Source organism: Trematomus bernacchii, unplaced genomic scaffold (genome assembly GCF_902827165.1).
Source record: "Trematomus bernacchii unplaced genomic scaffold, fTreBer1.1, whole genome shotgun sequence".
Classification (NCBI taxonomy): Eukaryota; Metazoa; Chordata; class Actinopteri; order Perciformes; family Nototheniidae; genus Trematomus; species Trematomus bernacchii.
Genome location: NW_022988168.1, coordinates 10,630 through 30,141, shown reverse-complemented (window position 1 = coordinate 30,141; position 19,512 = coordinate 10,630). Strand labels below are relative to the sequence as shown.

At 45.5% G+C, this 19,512-nt stretch overlaps 1 protein-coding gene across 1 annotated transcript; it reads left to right on the top strand.

The window, feature by feature from the left end:
- Positions 1–553: 553 nt before the first annotated feature.
- LOC117475944 (lysophospholipid acyltransferase 2-like) lies at positions 554–14,784 on the top strand (the record flags this gene model as incomplete). Its single annotated transcript, XM_034122290.1, is given in 9 exon segments — positions 554–608; positions 914–1,052; positions 2,019–2,147; positions 2,230–2,293; positions 2,828–2,931; positions 3,018–3,082; positions 6,571–6,703; positions 10,681–10,832; positions 13,395–14,784. Coding segments are annotated over 9 exon segments (983 nt in total), but the record flags the coding sequence as incomplete, so codon positions are not given.
- Between the last annotated feature and the right edge of the window lie 4,728 nt (positions 14,785–19,512).

Here is a 19,512-nt window from a genome sequence, read left to right as displayed (position 1 = left end):
CACACAGACACACACACACACACACACACACACCAGACACACACACACACACACACACACAGACACACACACAGACACACACACAGACACAGAGACACACAGACACACAGACACACACACACACACACAGACACAGACACAGACACACACACACACACAGACACACACACAGACACACACACACACACAGACACACACACACACACACACAGACACAGACACACACAGACACAGACACACACACACACACACACACAGACACAGACACAGACACACACACACACACAGACACACACACAGACACACACACAGACACAGAGACACACAGACACACAGACACACACACACACAGACACACACACACAAACACACAGACACACACACACACACACACAGAGAAAACACACACACACACACACACACACACACACACAGACACACACACACACAGACACACACAGAGAGAGAAAACACACACACACACACACACACACACACACACACACACACACACACACACACACTGTGTATTCATATCTATGCTCTCGTGCAGGAATGGCACGGAAAGAGGAGCAGCTGACTCCAGGACAGAAGCTGCTGGCCATCAGGTTCGTGTTGGGACACTTTAATAATATGAATATATGTTATCTATTTTCTTAATATAAGCCCTTTTCATAACGGTGACATTTGAGTGCTGTTAGCTTCTCCATGAAAGAAGCATTCCTGAGCTAACGGCTAACGTTAGCATTAATTCCTGAGCTAAAAGCCACTTAAGATAACATGTCATTACAATTAAAGAAAGTGTGTGTGTGTGTGTGTGTGTGTGTGTGTGTGTGTGTGTGTGTGTGTGTGTGTGTGTGTGTGTGTGTGTGTGTGTGTGTGTGTGTGTGTGTGTGTGTGTGTGTGTGTGCAGGAGGATGCCCAGTCCCCTGGAGTACTTCAGTTATAACTGTAACTTCTTGGGGATCCTGGCCGGTCCGACCTGCTCCTACAACGATTACATCGGTTTCATCGAGGGCAGGAAGTCAGAGCCCAGCGCACCGTCACCTAATGTGAGTCATTAGGTCCCAAGCATTATGAGTCCTAAACCTGACCTGAGTCAGCATTATGAGTCCTAAACCTGACCTGAGTCAGCATTATGAGTCCTAAACCTGACCTGAGTCAGCATTATGAGTCCTAAACCTGACATGAGTCAGCATTATGAGTCCTAAACCTGACATGAGTCAGCATTATGAGTCCTAAACCTGTCATGAGTCAGCATTATGAGTCCTAAACCCTGACATGAGTCAGCATTATGAGTCCTAAACCTGACATGAGTCAGCATTATGAGTCCTAAACCTGACCTGAGTCAGCATTATGAGTCCTTAACCCTGACCTGAGTCAGCATTATGAGTCCTAAACCTGACATGAGTCAGCATTATGAGTCCTAACCCCTGAGTCAGTATTATGAGTCCTAACCCCTGAGTCAGCATTATGAGTCCTAACCCCTGAGTCAGCATTATGAGTCCTAACCCCTGAGTCAGCGTTATGAGTCCTAACCCCTGAGTCAGCATTATGAGTCCTAACCCCTGAGTCAGCATTATGAGTCCTAACCCCTGAGTCAGCGTTATGAGTCCTAACCCCTGAGTCAGCATTATGAGTCCTAACCCCTGAGTCAGCGTTATGAGTCCTAACCCCTGAGTCAGTATTATGAGTCCTAACCCCTGAGTCAGCGTTATGAGTCCTAACCCCTGAGTCAGCATTATGAGTCCTAACTCCTGAGTCAGCATTATGAGTCCTAACCCCTGAGTCAGCATTATGAGTCCTAACCCCTGAGTCAGCGTTGAGTCCTAACCCCTGAGTCAGCATTATGAGTCCTAACCCCTGAGTCAGCATTATGAGTCCTAACCCCTGAGTCAGCGTTATGAGTCCTAACCCCTGAGTCAGCGTTATGAGTCCTAACCCCTGAGTCAGCGTTATGAGTCCTAACCCCTGAGTCAGCGTTACTTCCCTCTAAAGGCAGTGTGGTGTCTCCTCAGACTGAAGTGGTGAAGAAGGTCTCGACCTCTTTCTTCTGCCTCCTCGTCTTCCTGTCCGTCTGCAAAGTGTTCCCCGTGGAGCGGAACATCGACGATGACTTCCTGTCGTCCACACCGCGCTGTGCTCAGGTGATCTACCTGTACCTGTCACTGCTATTATCCAATCAGAGGACATCTATCATATACTGCACTCTTATTGTCCTCCTTTCAGGTGATCTACCTGTACCTGTCCATGCTCACCACCAGACCCAAGTACTACTTCGTGTGGACGCTCGGTGGGTTCCTGCGTCACTGATAGAGACCTGATGTCCTCCAGGTTATAAGAGTCCAGGGAGATAGTCAGATATTCTTTATTGACTGCAAACTGGGAAGTGTTTTTGTAACAGCAGCGCGTTGTCACACCCTCAGGATCAGTGTGTGACAACATCTTTAAATATGGCAAAAAGAAAGGTTAAAATGACTGAACATTTTATTTTCAAGAAAACCAAAAATATAAAAACTTTTTAAAAAACGGCAAAATAATGTTTTCATTTCTTGAAATATGGCAACAAAACATTGAGTGGAAATACAGCAACAAACGTGTTTCAGAGGAACCACATTTTACAAAAAATCATGGAATAAAACCAACATAAAAATAAGGTAAAAAAAATCTGGCATAATTCTTGAAATTTAGAAAAAACATTTAATAAAGAATGTTGAATTGAAGACCCTATAATTTTTTTTAAAGAAAATCAAATATATTTTTTAATAAACTTAGAAAAAAAAATAATGTTTTAATTTGTCTGTTTCATCTTCTCTTTTACTCTCAGCTGATGCGATCAATAACGCCGCTGGTTTTGGTTTTAACGGCTATGGCAGCGACGGCTCGGCTCGATGGGACCGGATCTCGAACCTGCGGATCCTGAACATCGAGGTCTGGACCTGATTCAGATTTTAAATGTTGTTTCTGTTGCTGCTGTAACGTTTCCTCCGGCTCAGATCCTCTCTGTTTCGTTGCAGTTCGCCACAAGCTTCAAAGACTTCCTCGACAACTGGAACATCCAGACGGCTCATTGGCTCAAAAGGTCTGCACACATCCAACATCACACCCAACATCACACCCAACATCACATCCAACATCACACCCATCATCACATCCAACATCACACCCAATATCACATCCAACATCACACCCATCATCACACCCAACATCACACCCATCATCACATCCAACATCACAGCCAACATCACACCCAACATCACACCCAACATCACACCCATCATCACACCCAACATCACATCCAACATCACATCCAACATCACACCCAACATCACATCCAACATCACATCCAACATCACACCCAATATCACATCCAACATCACACCCATCATCACACCCAACATCACACCCATCATCACATCCAACATCACAGCCAACATCACACCCAACATCACACCCATCATCACACCCAACATCACATCCAACATCACATCCAACATCACATCCATCATCACACCCAACATCACACCCAACATCACACCCAACACCCAACATCACACCCAACATCACATCCAACATCACACCCAACATCACACCCAACACCCAACATCACACCCAACATCACATCCAACATCACAGCCAACATCACACCCAACATCACACCCATCATCACACCCAACATCACATCCAACATCACACCCAACATCACACCCATCATCACACCCAACATCACACCCAACATCACACCCATCATCACACCCAACATCACACCCAACATCACACCCATCATCACATCCAACATCATCATGTTGCCGTTGTTCAGCATGGAAACATTAATTAGCTAACAATTACATTATTGTTCTATTAATATAAAGGGAGGTCGGGTACTCTTTAAAACAGCTGCTAGTTATGGGTACTTTTTACTGAAGTACATTTCAAAGCCTCTTTTTAATTTAATTTAATTTCAAACCTTTATTTATCCAGGTTGTATCCCATTGAGATCATTGATCTCTTTTTCAAGGGAGACCTGCTCAAGTAGGTTCCACATGAATACATTAAACAACAGAACAACAAAAGGACATCATACAGCATCATTACAGGGGTTACAGTTTACATACTATCCACATGCACAGGTACCAACAGCTTCCGATTCAGTAGCATCCAACCGAGCTTTAAAAACATTTAGTGGCACCAGATTGCTCAGTTTCCATTTCAATTGCAGACTATTCCAGGACAGAGGAGCTGCGCATCTAAATGCTATCTTCCCTAAGACAGTCCTAGCAGTTGGCACATTTAATAAAACCACAGCATGCGATCTCAGGCAGTAGCCACTTACAATTCGCCGTGAGATCAGGGAGCAGATGTAGGATGGAAGTTTCCCTAACATGGCTTTGTATATGAAAATGTACCAGTGACTGAGCCTCCGTACAGTTAGTGAAGGCAGACCAGCCCTTGCATACAGGGTACAGTGATGGGTTAATGCTTTACAGTTTGTCACAAATCTCAGTGCACTGTGATACGCAGCATCTAACTTGACCAGGCAATTGGCAGGTGCATTCATATACATCAGATCACCATAGTCCAGCACAGGTAAAAAGGTCACAGAGCCTTTTCCTGGCCTCGAGCGAGAAACAGGACTTGTTCCTGTAGAAGAAACCTAGTCTAACCCTCAGTTTTTTAAGCAGGTTATTGACATGACATTTAAAAGTGAGACAATCATCAAGCCAGATACCAAGGTATTTGTAACAGGCAACCACTTCAAGTTTTATTCCTTGCGTAGTTAAAATATCTAAAACAGGCTCTGGTGTCTTTTTAGCTTTTGAAAAGAGCATTACCTTGGTTTTATCAACATTTAAAAGAAGCTTTAGTTCAGAGAGCTGAGTCTGAATAATGTTAAAAACAGCCTGTAATTTAACGCCAGCCTCCTTAATGGAGGGACGTGCACAGTACATCACGGTGTCATCAGCATAGAAATGTAAAGTAGCTTCATCCACATTTTCACCTAAACTATTGATGTAGATGGAGAATAAAAGTGGACCTAAAACAGAACCTTGAGGAACACCATTAGTAATGTTTAACCACTCAGAAGACAGCCCATCAAAGTGAACACATTGGGACCTTTCAGAGAGTCACAAACCACCCCACTGCATGGCTGGATAAGCCAATACTGAGTAGCCTCTGCTTTAAGATGCGATGATCGACGGTATCAAACGCTTTGGACAGGTCAATAAATAGAGCTGCACAGCTCTGCTTATTATCTAAGATACTCTTAATGTCATTCACCACTTTCATTGTGGCAGTGATGGTGCTATGTTGCTTTCTGAAGCCTGACTGATGTTTAGACAGGATGTCATTGTTACATAAAAACTCCTTTACCTGCTCACTCACTAGGCGTTCAAGAACCTTAGCCAGAACTGACCATTTAGAGATGGGCCTATAGTTATTTAAAATAGTTGCCTCCCCTCCTTTCAGCAAAGGCAGGACATACGCTGACTTCCATACTTTAGGAATTGTGTTTGTGCTGAGGGAGAGGTTAAAAAGAGTAGTGAGAGGTGGAGCAATAAAATCTGCAGCTATCTTTAAAAAGAAAGGTTCCACGTTGTCCGGGCCGGCCGGTTTCTTAGGATCTAACTTGGTTAAAGCTTCATGAACAACATTTACAGTAAAAGGAGTAAAACTGAAAGGGTTTTCCAGAGCACATTGTTCAGAGTCACCGACTGTGGTGTTCACAGAAGCAGAGTTAGTCACAGAATCAAACAGAGAGCCACAGGACACAAAATGCTCATTAAAGCAATTTAACATGGTGGCCCTGTCCGATATAGAGCGATATTTACTTGAGTAAAGAAGTTTAGTCAGTACTTCTACTTCTCATTTCAAACCTTTATTTAACCAGATTGGTCCCATTGAGATCATAGATCTCTTTTTCAAGGGAGACCTGCAGCAAATAGGTTCCACATGAAACATTAAACAATAAAGGACATCATACATTATATTTACAGGATACATTTACATAGTTATAGACATTTACAAGTACCCATAGTATCAACGAGCATTTCATTTAGCCTAGCTTTAAAAACATGCAGAGGAATGAGATTGCTCAGTTTCAATTCTTGCTGTAGATTGTTCCAAGCAAGTGGAGCTGCACATAAGAGCTGTCTCACCTAAGACAGTCCTTGCTCTTGGCACATCTAACAAGACTACATCATGCGATCTCAGACAATAGCTGCTCTCTCTGTGTTATCAGAGAGCAGCTAGAATACGGGAGTTTACCCAACAAAGCTTTATAAATAAACGTGTACCAGTGACTGAGCCTCCGTACAGTAAGTGATGGCAGACCTGCCTTGGCATACAGGTACAGTGATGAGTAAGTGCTTTACAGTTTGAGTTAAGAAGTTTAGTCAGTACTTCTACTTTCACCAGAGTATTTTTAAACACGAGTATCTGTACTTCTACTTGAGTACAGGATGTGTGTACTCTGACTACTTGATTGTGCAGCACAGCTGTTTTAATAGCATTTTTACAACCAAAAGGCCCATGCATGCCTAACATGAAGTGTTGTGTCTGCTGGTCCAGGGTCTGCTATGAGCGCTGTCCCTACTACCCGACGGCCGCCACCTTCATCCTGTCGGCCATGTGGCACGGAGCGTATCCCGGGTACTACCTCACCTTCCTCACCGGCATCTTCATCACGCTGGCAGGCAGGGCGGTGAGCACCAAGCATGCTTTATAACCTCATGTGTATTAAAGGTCTCCTATTGTACTATTTATAAGTCTCAGATATATAGCAGCATACTTTACAGCCTCATGTGGTTTCATACCGGACATAAAGGCGTGCATATAAGCTGTGTGTGTGTGTGTGTGTGTGTGTGTGTGTGTGTGTGTGTGTGTGTGTGTGTGTGTGTGTGTGTGTGTGTGTGTGTGTGTGTGTGTGTGTGTGTGTGTGTGTGTGTGTGTGTGTGTGTGTGTGTGTGTGTGTGTGTGTGTGTGTGTGTGTGTGTGTGTTTGCGTGGGGAGTGTTGCAGTAGAACATTCCACTGTAGCGCCCGGTACATTAATGGGAGACCCTACATGTTTGAGCACCCTCTATGAAACGTCAAGCTACCCCACAGCACCCCCTAGAGAAATCTCTGGCGCCGCCACTGAGCCTGCGACCCCGTTCTGAAGAACTGTGCAGAGCAGGCTCATTGCAGCCACTAATGAGAAGACACACTTCAAATATCAGCATTTTCTTTCTTTTCATTTGTTGCACAGATTGCAAAGCGGCAAAGTATTATAACTTATTGTTCTAGCAAAGGGATTGCACAATTGTGTTATGTATGTATTTGTTTGAGCACACTGACTTATGGAGCATTGTTTTATTATCACTGTTCTAGCAAAGGAATGCTCACGTTCATATTGATGTATTTTAATAAATGTTAACTATTTGTGTTGGGGGGCCCGACTTTTTGTTTTCTCCAAAGGGGGGCCCGACTTTTTGTTTTCTCCAAAGGGGGGCCGACTTTTTGTTTTCTCAAAGGGGGGCCTGACTTTTTGTTTTCTCCAAAGGGGGGCCGACTTTTTGTTTTCTCAAAGGGGGGCCTGACTTTTTGTTTTCTCCAAAGGGGGGCCGACTTTTTGTTTTCTCAAAGGGGGGCCTGACTTTTTGTTTTCTCCAAAGGGGGGCCTGACTTTTTGTTTTCTCCAAAGGGGGCCCGACTTTTTGTTTTCTCAAAGGGGGGCCTGACTTTTTGTTTTCTCAAAGGGGGGCCCGACTTTTTGTTTTCTCCAAAGGGGGGCCCGACTTTTTGTTTTCTCAAAGGGGGGCCGACTTTTTGTTTTCTCCAAAGGGGGGCCTGACTTTTTGTTTTCTCAAAGGGGGGCCGACTTTTTGTTTTCTCAAAGGGGGGCCGACTTTTTGTTTTCTCAAAGGGGGCCCGACTTTTTGTTTTCTCCAAAGGGGGGCCGACTTTTTGTTTTCTCAAAGGGGGGGCCTGACTTTTTGTTTTCTCCAAAGGGGGGCCTGACTTTTTGTTTTCTCAAAGGGGGGGCCCGACTTTTTGTTTTCTCCAAAGGGGGGCCGACTTTTTGTTTTCTCAAAGGGGGGGCCTGACTTTTTGTTTTCTCCAAAGGGGGGCCTGACTTTTTGTTTTCTCAAAGGGGGGCCTGACTTTTTGTTTTCTCCAAAGGGGGGGCCGACTTTTTGTTTTCTCCAAAGGGGGGCCGACTTTTTGTTTTCTCCAAAGGGGGGGCCTGACTTTTTGTTTTCTCCAAAGGGGGGCCGACTTTTTGTTTTCTCCAAAGGGGGGGCCTGACTTTTTGTTTTCTCCAAAGGGGGGCCTGACTTTTTGTTTTCTCCAAAGGGGGGGCCGACTTTTTGTTTTCTCCAAAGGGGGGCCGACTTTTTGTTTTCTCCAAAGGGGGGGCCTGACTTTTTGTTTTCTCAAAGGGGGGCCGACTTTTTGTTTTCTCCAAAGGGGGGCCTGACTTTTTGTTTTCTCCAAAGGGGGGGCCGACTTTTTGTTTTCTCCAAAGGGGGGCCTGACTTTTTGTTTTCTCCAAAGGGGGGGCCTGACTTTTTGTTTTCTCCAAAGGGGGGGCCGACTTTTTGTTTTCTCCAAAGGGGGGCCGACTTTTTGTTTTCTCCAAAGGGGGGCCTGACTTTTTGTTTTCTCCAAAGGGGGGCCTGACTTTTTGTTTTCTCCAAAGGGGGGCCGACTTTTTGTTTTCTCAAAGGGGGGCCCGACTTTTTGTTTTCTCAAAGGGGGGCCGACTTTTTGTTTTCTCCAAAGGGGGGCCTGACTTTTTGTTTTCTCCAAAGGGGGGGCCGACTTTTTGTTTTCTCCAAAGGGGGGCCGACTTTTTGTTTTCTCCAAAGGGGGGGCCGGACTTTTGTTTTCTCAAAGGGGGGCCGACTTTTTGTTTTCTCCAAAGGGGGGCCTGACTTTTGTTTTCTCCAAAGGGGGGCCGACTTTTTGTTTTCTCCAAAGGGGGGGCCTGACTTTTTGTTTTCTCAAAGGGGGGCCGACTTTTTGTTTTCTCAAAGGGGGGCCCGACTTTTTGTTTTCTCCAAAGGGGGGGCCTGACTTTTTGTTTTCTCCAAAGGGGGCCCGACTTTTTGTTTTCTCAAAGGGGGGCCGACTTTTTGTTTTCTCCAAAGGGGGGCCTGACTTTTTGTTTTCTCAAAGGGGGGGCCTGACTTTTTGTTTTCTCAAAGGGGGGCCGACTTTTTGTTTTCTCAAAGGGGGGCCGACTTTTTGTTTTCTCCAAAGGGGGGCCTGACTTTTTGTTTTCTCCAAAGGGGGGCCTGACTTTTTGTTTTCTCAAAGGGGGGGCCTGACTTTTTGTTTTCTCCAAAGGGGGGCCGACTTTTTGTTTTCTCAAAGGGGGGGCCTGACTTTTTGTTTTCTCCAAAGGGGGGCCTGACTTTTTGTTTTCTCCAAAGGGGGGCCTGACTTTTTGTTTTCTCAAAGGGGGGCCTGACTTTTTGTTTTCTCAAAGGGGGGGGCCTGACTTTTTGTTTTCTCAAAGAGGGGCCGACTTTTTGTTTTCTCAAAGGGGGGGCCTGACTTTTTGTTTTCTCCAAAGGGGGGCCCGACTTTTTGTTTTCTCCAAAGGGGGGCCGACTTTTTGTTTTCTCAAAGGGGGGGCCTGACTTTTTGTTTTCTCAAAGGGGGGGCCTGACTTTTTGTTTTCTCAAAGAGGGGCCGACTTTTTGTTTTCTCAAAGGGGGGGCCTGACTTTTTGTTTTCTCCAAAGGGGGGCCCGACTTTTTGTTTTCTCCAAAGGGGGGCCGACTTTTTGTTTTCTCCAAAGGGGGGCCGACTTTTTGTTTTCTCCAAAGGGGGGCCTGACTTTTTGTTTTCTCCAAAGGGGGGCCTGACTTTTTGTTTTCTCCAAAGGGGGGCCTGACTTTTTGTTTTCTCCAAAGGGGGGCCTGACTTTTTGTTTTCTCAAAGGGGGGGCCTGACTTTTTGTTTTCTCAAAGGGGGGGCCTGACTTTTTGTTTTCTCAAAGAGGGGGCCTGACTTTTTGTTTTCTCCAAAGGGGGGCCTGACTTTTTGTTTTCTCCAAAGGGGGGCCTGACTTTTTGTTTTCTCAAAGGGGGGGCCTGACTTTTTGTTTTCTCAAAGGGGGGGCCGACTTTTTGTTTTCTCCAAAGGGGGGCCTGACTTTTTGTTTTCTCCAAAGGGGGGCCCGACAGAAAAAGTTTGAGAACCACTGGTGTAGGGTGACCAGGTGTCCCGCTTTGTGCGGGACTGCACACACAGCATTTTTATCATTTGTCCCGTGTCCCACAAATTGAGACTATGTCCCGCATTTGAGTGACAGTCGCGCAGAAAGGCCGGCTCAGTTCTCTGACGGCCGGTACCGCCCATTATTATTATATTTTTTAAACGGCTTCATGTAAGTTGCGCTGACAGGCGACAGAGGTCCACAGAGGTCCACAGAGGTCCACAGAGGTCCACAGAGGTCCACAGTTTACCCCCCCCCCCCGTTGACAGTTCACGAGCGCGTCCATAGTGTCTCTCCCCCCCCCCGCCCCGTCCACCCAGTAAAAAAATCCCCACTACACCACTGAGTATATCTACAGTATAAGTACAGTATAAGTACAGTATATCTACAGTATAAGTACAGTATATCTACAGTATAAGTACAGTATATCTACAATATAAGTACATCCCACTTACTGTTTTCTTCCCTCAGGTGCGACACAACGTGCGGCCGCTCTTCCTGCGCTCCCAGACCCTGAAGCGAGTTTACGACGTGATGACGTGGGCGGCCACTCAGATCTGCATCTGCTACATGGTGGTGCCCTTTGTCCTGCTGTCAGTCGGACCCTCACTCAAGTTCTACCGGTCAGTCAACAACAACAAGCTACTGCAAGGCTAACATTAAGCACATGTCTCTTCTTCATCAACATGTGTCCCCTCTTCTTCATGGCTCTTCTTCATCAACATGTGTCCCCTCTTCTTCATGTCTCTTCTACATCAACATGTGTCCCCTCTTCTTCATGTCTCTTCTTCATCAACATGTGTCCCCTCTTCTTCATGTCTCTTCTACATCAACATGTGTCCCCTCTTCTTCATGTCTCTTCTTCATCAACATGTGTCCCCTCTTCTTCATGTCTCTTCTACATCAACATGTGTCCCCTCTTCTTCATGTCTCTTCTACATCAACATGTGTCCCCTCTTCTTCATGTCTCTTCTACATCAACATGTGTCCCCTCTTCTTCATGTCTCTTCTACATCAACATGTGTCCCCTCTTCTTCATCAACATGTGTCCCCTCTTCTTCATGTCTCTTCTACATCAACATGTGTCCCCTCTTCTTCATGTCTCTTCTACATCAACATGTGTCCCCTCTTCTTCATGTCTCTTCTTCATCAACATGTGTCCCCTCTTCTTCATGTCTCTTCTACATCAACATGTGTCCCCTCTTCTTCATGTCTCTTCTTCATCAACATGTGTCCCCTCTTCTTCATGTCTCTTCTACATCAACATGTGTCCCCTCTTCTTCATGTCTCTTCTTCATCAACATGTGTCCCCTCTTCTTCATGTCTCTTCTACATCAACATGTGTCCCCTCTTCTTCATGTCTCTTCTACATCAACATGTGTCCCCTCTTCTTCATGTCTCTTCTACATCAACATGTGTCCCCTCTTCTTCATCAACATGTGTCCCCTCTTCTTCATGTCTCTTCTACATCAACATGTGTCCCCTCTTCTTCATGTCTCTTCTACATCAACATGTGTCCCCTCTTCTTCATGTCTCTTCTACATCAACATGTGTCCCCTCTTCTTCATGTCTCTTCTTCATCAACATGTGTCCCCTCTTCTTCATGTCTCTTCTACATCAACATGTGTCCCCTCTTCTTCATGTCTCTTCTACATCAACATGTGTCCCCTCTTCTTCATGTCTCTTCTTCATCAACATGTGTCCCCTCTTCTTCATGTCTCTTCTACATCAACATGTGTCCCCTCTTCTTCATGTCTCTTCTACATCAACATGTGTCCCCTCTTCTTCATGTCTCTTCTTCATCAACATGTGTCCCCTCTTCTTCATGTCTCTTCTTCATCAACATGTGTCCCCTCTTCTTCATGTCTCTTCTACATCAACATGTGTCCCCTCTTCTTCATGTCTCTTCTACATCAACATGTGTCCCCTCTTCTTCATGTCTCTTCTTCATCAACATGTGTCCCCTCTTCTTCATGTCTCTTCTACATCAACATGTGTCCCCTCTTCTTCATGTCTCTTCTACATCAACATGTGTCCCCTCTTCTTCACGTCTCTTCTACATCAACATGTGTCCCCTCTTCTTCACGTCTCTTCTACATCAACATGTGTCCCCTCTTCTTCATGTCTCTTCTTCATCAACATGTGTCCCCTCTTCTTCATGTCTCTTCTACATCAACATGTGTCCCCTCTTCTTCATGTCTCTTCTACATCAACATGTGTCCCCTCTTCTTCATGTCTCTTCTTCATCAACATGTGTCCCCTCTTCTTCATGTCTCTTCTTCATCAACATGTGTCCCCTCTTCTTCATGTCTCTTCTTCATCAACATGTGTCCCCTCTTCTTCATGTCTCTTCTTCATCAACATGTGTCCCCTCTTCTTCATGTCTCTTCTTCATCAACATGTGTCCCCTCTTCTTCATGTCTCTTCTACATCAACATGTGTCCCCTCTTCTTCATGTCTCTTCTACATCAACATGTGTCCCCTCTTCTTCATGTCTCTTCTTCATCAACATGTGTCCCCTCTTCTTCATGTCTCTTCTACATCAACATGTGTCCCCTCTTCTTCATGTCTCTTCTACATCAACATGTGTCCCCTCTTCTTCATGTCTCTTCTTCATCAACATGTGTCCCCTCTTCTTCATGTCTCTTCTACATCAACATGTGTCCCCTCTTCTTCATGTCTCTTCTTCATCAACATGTGTCCCCTCTGTGTAGAGAGACTCTGAAAGTTTCAGGAACAAAGATTCTCTCTCTTTTTGATCCATTTCTATAAAAACCTGTCTGAAAATGAGCTGATCAGATTTTGGCCATTTGATGATGTCATAACGATGTTTTGTCTTGTGTAACCATTAGCCAATCAGCAACCAAGGTAACCCCCCCCCCCCCTTATCACCTGAATCTCCTCCTAGAGCACCATTGAGTTCTTTGTAACCAAATCTCTCTCAGAGGGGCGTGGGGAGGGGCTCCTTATTTTCATCTGAAGTAACAGACAGAGAATCAGCACTTTGGAAACAGGGCTGAAACAGAGGGGATTATGGGTAATGCTGCAATGATCTGTTTGGTGTTTCAGCCAATCAGAGACAGGCTCTGGATATATCTGAGACCTGTGATATATTGATGAAGAAGAAGATGATAGGGGACCTTTAACACTAAACACCACTGCTTATGTTCCACCTCCTGCTGCAGGTCCTGGTACTTCGGGCTCCATGTGGTCTGCATCCTGCTGGCCGTGGCTCTGCCCGTCAAACCCAGACACCTCCGCCTCAAAGAGCAGCGCCACCTGCAGGCCACTCACAGAAACTGCATCCAGAGGGAGAAGACCACATGAGGGACAGTCAGCGTTTCACTTCCATAAACTTGTACAGAGAGACGAGGACCATGCCTTCCTGCTGTCGCTGCTACAGGAGCACGAGGGGCGGGACAGGGAGTTCAACACTCTATAAGATGGGGGCGTGATGAAGTGTTACTGTTTACAGAAAGACTAGAGAGAGAAGGACCGCCGGGAGAGACCTCTTTCTGGGTCAGAGAATCTGCAAAGATGGAGAATATATATATAGATATACGTATCTATATATATATTCAGTTTCTTCATTTGGAGCAGCTGGATGTTCTTCCCATCAGAAAGCAGCTGACTGTCCATCTGCAGGGATGACTGATCAGGAGGAAAGGATGAACATGGAAACGACATGTAAATAAAACGTGTTGAAGACCAGAGCATTGAACAGATGCTCTCAGATGTCGTATTGTTCTCTATTAAACCATCTCAGTGTCGTCAGTCTGGAGAAAGTGCCAATGTGCCAACGATGATCCCAGTCGCCTTAGTGGTTTTTGTACAGGAAAAAGAAAAGTATTTACTCTGTGGGTGTGAGCGGGGGGGAAGTGTTTACATTTGTAGATGTTTGTTATTTATGTAACTTAAACAGAAGTGTGTTTTGATGTAAGCTGTGTGAGTTAGCGCTCAGATAGCGTTAGCTTTCCATCTGTTGGGGCAACAGAGCGGTTAGCTTGTTCGGCTAATGGTTATCTAACAACCTAGCCTAGCTGCTACGTTCAATTTAGCTAATCTGGTTTAGGGTAGCATTAGCTAACACTTCAGTATTTAGCTTATTCATTAGCATCTGGTTTAGTTGTTGAGCTAAGAGAGTTGGCCCCAGTTTAGCTAACAACAGGTTAGCTTAAGGTTTACCTAGCAGCTAATAGCCTCATGTTTACACCGTGTTACTGATAACACCTGTTCAGGTTAACTAAAGGATCAGTGGGGGGGTTATCTCTTTAAAGTACGTTTATTTTAAAGCGAGTGAGTTTAGCATATTTTGCTCTAACAGCTAAAGCTAAGCTAACAGGCCATTATGTTGCAGTTGGTTCAGTTTTCCTTCTGAAGGAACGTGAATGTATTTCTTCTGAACCAAGACCTTAGGCTAGCGGCTAGCCCATAATATATTTTAAATGATGCATCGTGAAGGCCATGTTATGGCGCATTTCCACCATGGCGCGTAGCGCGGTTTAAGCGTGCCGTGTCGTGCCGGGCCCGTTTTTGGTTGCGTTTCCACTAGGCCTAGTTCCGGCCCGGAGCTACTTTTTCACCTTTTTTCTGGCCCGACAAAATCGTGGTTCCATCGGGGCCAACAATGAGGCTGAGTCGGGCTGAGTATGCTAAACTAGAGAGAGAATCGCTGGCAAGGGGGCTACAACTACAACAAGATGAACATATTTGACCGTGATTTAATTGTAATACACGTTTCAAAATGATGCCGAAGTAACAACATACTGATACCGGTTAGTAAAAACCATGAATTAATGCTTTGACAAGTCTGCAGACAGACGGCAGGGGAAAAACCTTTTAAAATGTGCGTTGTCTAAATGGAGATCGGCTAAGCTAACGCAATATATGCTCCGACCGTCCACACTCACAACAACGGCCTATACAGACATAAATAAACCAGCGACTGTATTCACCATGACACAGGCAGTCTGTGGTTTGTACTTGTTTAACTTTTGTCTAGTTTCTGAACAGATATGAGGAGCTGTGAGCTCTGAGTGCTAACAGCTAACGGCTGATGTTGGTTTTCTGGGGTGCTCATTGAAGATGACGTCACGGCTCCGCCTACACTGCGTTACTATAGTTACTGCCCCAGTTCCTAAACTGTAATGGAAGCGCAGCATTAAAGTGAGCTGGGCCTAACAAGGCCTAACAAGGCCTAACAAAACCGTACTAAGTCGAGCGAGGCCTGCGGTGGAAATGCGCCATTAGAGCCCCGCATGGTAAAGTAGCCCGCGGTACGTTATAGCTACGATCCTCCTGTTTCTCATCAGGGTTAAAGTCTGACCCCGGACATGTGGAGACCCCAAAGTGTTCTGATAGAAGTGTAGAGTGGGGTCTGCAGCTCATAGAGACTGCTGGATGCTAACCTGCAGATGTTGGGACATTTACACAGTTAATATAAGTTGAGTTACTTAGCACTATATCTTACTGTATGTGGGCAATAGGTAGAACATGTGTTGACTGATTTGGACAGTTCTGGAGTGGTTTTGGGGGTTATTGAGGATGATGAGTCAATTTCTGACCTTATTAGGATCATAAATGGCAGTTCGGAGACACTGAAAACTTAAAAATGGAGCCAAAATTCATAAAAATCAGTCCACAGAGAGGACAGATATGTCCACTTTCTGGTTTAAACTGATATTTCTGATCCTGTAAATGTCAGAAATGGACTCAGCATCCTCAATAACCTCCAAAATTGTCCAAATCTGACAAGACATTTTTTAACTATTGTCCACATACAGTAATATTTAAGTCTAATTAACTCAACTTATATGAACTGTGTAAAATGTCCCAACATGCAGGTTAGCATCCAGCAGTCTCTCTGAGCTGCAGACCCTTCTCTACATTTCTATCAGAACACTTTGGGGTCTCCACATGTCTCTCTGAGCTGCAGACAGACTGTTAAATTGAAAGTTAATATGACATTTGGATTGTGTTTTACTTTCCGCCACTGACTGCTCTGTCTTTTTCTGCTGAATCAGGAACGCTCCTTTCTCCCGTGAACGTTCCCGTTTCCTCTCTCTCTTTCTTTAGCGCCCCGAGGCCTGGCGATGTTTCACTGCTGCTGAAACATCGAGGCTTTTGTTAGAGATGATTCCCAGAGAAACCCCTCCGCTCTGTGGGTTTGATATGGACAACGTGTTGGTTTGTTTTTGTAAATGCTGTGATTAAACCTTGGATTACTCTGACGCCCGACATTGTGTGTTCATCTGGAAGCTGCCAGAGTAAAAAATAAAAACACAAATGACTCAAAAATCACATAAATATACAAATAAAAACATCAAAAGTATTCATTTAAATAAAAAAATGTATTAAATGTGCGTTTTTATTTATTTACCTTTGTATTAATCCCCTTATTTATTTACTGTCCTATTTTATTTGACCTTTTATCTATTCAGTTATTTTATGTTGGCATTTATTTTTCTAATGTATTTTAAAACATTTTAAATGTATGTTTTTTAATTTATGTTTGTATGATTTTACCTTTCCATTTCCAGTTTACATTAAGATCTTTTTTACATGTTTCTTCAGCAAAGAGACTCAAGTCCGGCAGTGGCTCAGACAGTAGGGGCTTGGACTGTGAGCCGTAGGGTCGCCGGTTCAAGTGCTAGACTCCTAGTACTAGACTCCTGGTGCTAGACTCCTAGTACTAGACCCCTGGTACTAGAGTCCTGGTGCTAGACTCCTAGTACTAGACTCCTGGTACTAGACTCCTAGTTCTAGACTCCTGGTACTAGACTCCTGGTGCCAGACTCCTAGTACTAGACTCCTGGTGCTAGACTCCTAGTACTAGACTCCTGGTACTAGAGTCCTGGTGCTAGACTCCTAGTACTAGACTCCAGGTACTAGACTCCTGGTGCTAGACTCCCAGTGCCAGACTCCTAGTACTAGACTCTTAGTACTAGACTCCTGGTACTAGACTCCTGGTGCTAGACTCCCGGTACTAGACTCCTAGTTCTAGACTCCTGGTACTAGACTCCTGGTGCCAGACTCCCGGTAATAGACTCCTGGTGCTAGACTCCCGGTACTAGACTCCTAGTTCTAGACTCCTGGTGCCAGACTCCTGGTACTAGACTCCTGGTGCCAGACTCCTAGTACTAGACTCCCGGTACTAGACTCCTGGTACTAGACTCCTGGTGCCAGACTCCTAGTACTAGACTCCTGGTGCTAGACTCCTAGTACTAGACTCCTGGTACTAGAGTCCTGGTGCTAGACTCCCAGTGCCAGACTCCTAGTACTAGCCTCCTGGTACTAGACTCCTGGTACTAGACTCCTGGTGCTAGACTCTTAGTACTAGACTCCTGGTACTAGACTCTTAGTACTAGACTCCTGGTACTAGACTCCTGGTGCTAGACTCCCGGTACTAGACTCCTAGTTCTAGACTCCTGGTACTAGACTCCTGGTGCCAGACACCCGGTAATAGACTCCTGGTGCTAGACTCCTAGTACTAGACTCCTGGTACTAGAGTCCTGGTGCTAGACTCCTAGTACTAGACTCCAGGTACTAGACTCCTGGTGCTAGACTCCCAGTGCTAGACTCCTAGTTCTAGACTCCTGGTACTAGAGTCCTGGTGCTAGACTCCTAGTACTAGACTCCAGGTACTAGACTCCTGGTACTAGACTCCTAGTTCTAGACTCCTGGTGCTAGACTCCTAGTTCTAGACTCCTGGTACTAGACTCCTGGTGCCAGACTCCTAGTACTAGACTCCTGGTGCTAGACTCCTAGTACTAGACTCCTGGTACTAGAGTCCTGATGCTAGACTCCTAGTACTAGACTCCAGGTACTAGACTCCTGGTGCTAGACTCCCAGTGCCAGACTCCTAGTACTAGACTCTTAGTACTAGACTCCTGGTACTAGACTCCCAGTGCCAGACTCCTAGTACTAGACTCTTAGTACTAGACTCCTGGTGATAGACTCCTGGTACTAGACTCCTAGTGCTAGACTCCTAGTACTAGACTCCTGGTACTAGACTCCTGGTGCTAGACTCCCAGTGCCAGACTCCTAGTACTAGACTCTTAGTACTAGACTCCTGGTGATAGACTCCTGGTACTAGACTCCTAGTGCTAGACTCCTAGTACTAGACTCCTGGTGATAGACTCCTGGTACTAGACTCCTAGTGCTAGACTCCTAGTACTAGACTCCTGGTACTAGACTCCTGGTGCTAGACTCCTGGTGCTAGACTCCCGGTACTAGACTCCCGGTACTAGACTCCTAGTTCTAGACTCCTAGTGCTAGACTCCTAGTACTAGACTCCTAGTACTAGACTCCTGGTACTAGACTCCTGGTACTAGACTCCTAGTACTAGACTCCTAGTGCTAGACTCCTAGTACTAGACTCCTGGTACTAGACTCCTGGTGCTAGACTCCCAGTACTAGACTCCCGGTACTAGACTCCTAGTGCTAGACTCCTAGTGCTAGACTCCTAGTACTAGACTCCTGGTACTAGACTCCTGGTGCTAGACTCCTGGTGCTAGACTCCCAGTACTAGACTCCCGGTACTAGACTCCTAGTTCTAGACTCCTGGTACTAGACTCCTAGTGCTAGACTCCTAGTACTAGACTCCTGGTACTAGACTCCTGGTGCTAGACTCCTGGTGCTAGACTCCCAGTACTAGACTCCCGGTACTAGACTCCTAGTTCTAGACTCCTGGTACTAGACTCCTAGTGCTAGACTCCTAGTACTAGACTCCTGGTACTAGACTCCTGGTGCTAGACTCCTGGTGCTAGACTCCCAGTACTAGACTCCCGGTACTAGACTCCTAGTTCTAGACTCCTGGTACTAGACTCCTAGTGCTAGACTCCTAGTACTAGACTCCTGGTACTAGACTCCTGGTGCTAGACTCCTGGTGCTAGACTCCCGGTACTAGACTCCCGGTACTAGACTCCTAGTTCTAGACTCCTAGTGCTAGACTCCTAGTACTAGACTCCTAGTACTAGACTCCTGGTACTAGACTCCTGGTACTAGACTCCTAGTACTAGACTCCTAGTGCTAGACTCCTAGTACTAGACTCCTGGTACTAGACTCCTGGTGCTAGACTCCCAGTACTAGACTCCCGGTACTAGACTCCTAGTGCTAGACTCCTAGTGCTAGACTCCTAGTACTAGACTCCTGGTACTAGACTCCTGGTGCTAGACTCCTGGTGCTAGACTCCCAGTACTAGACTCCCGGTACTAGACTCCTAGTTCTAGACTCCTGGTACTAGACTCCTGGTGGTAGACTCCTGGTACTAGACTCCTAGTACTAGACTCCTAGTTCTAGACTC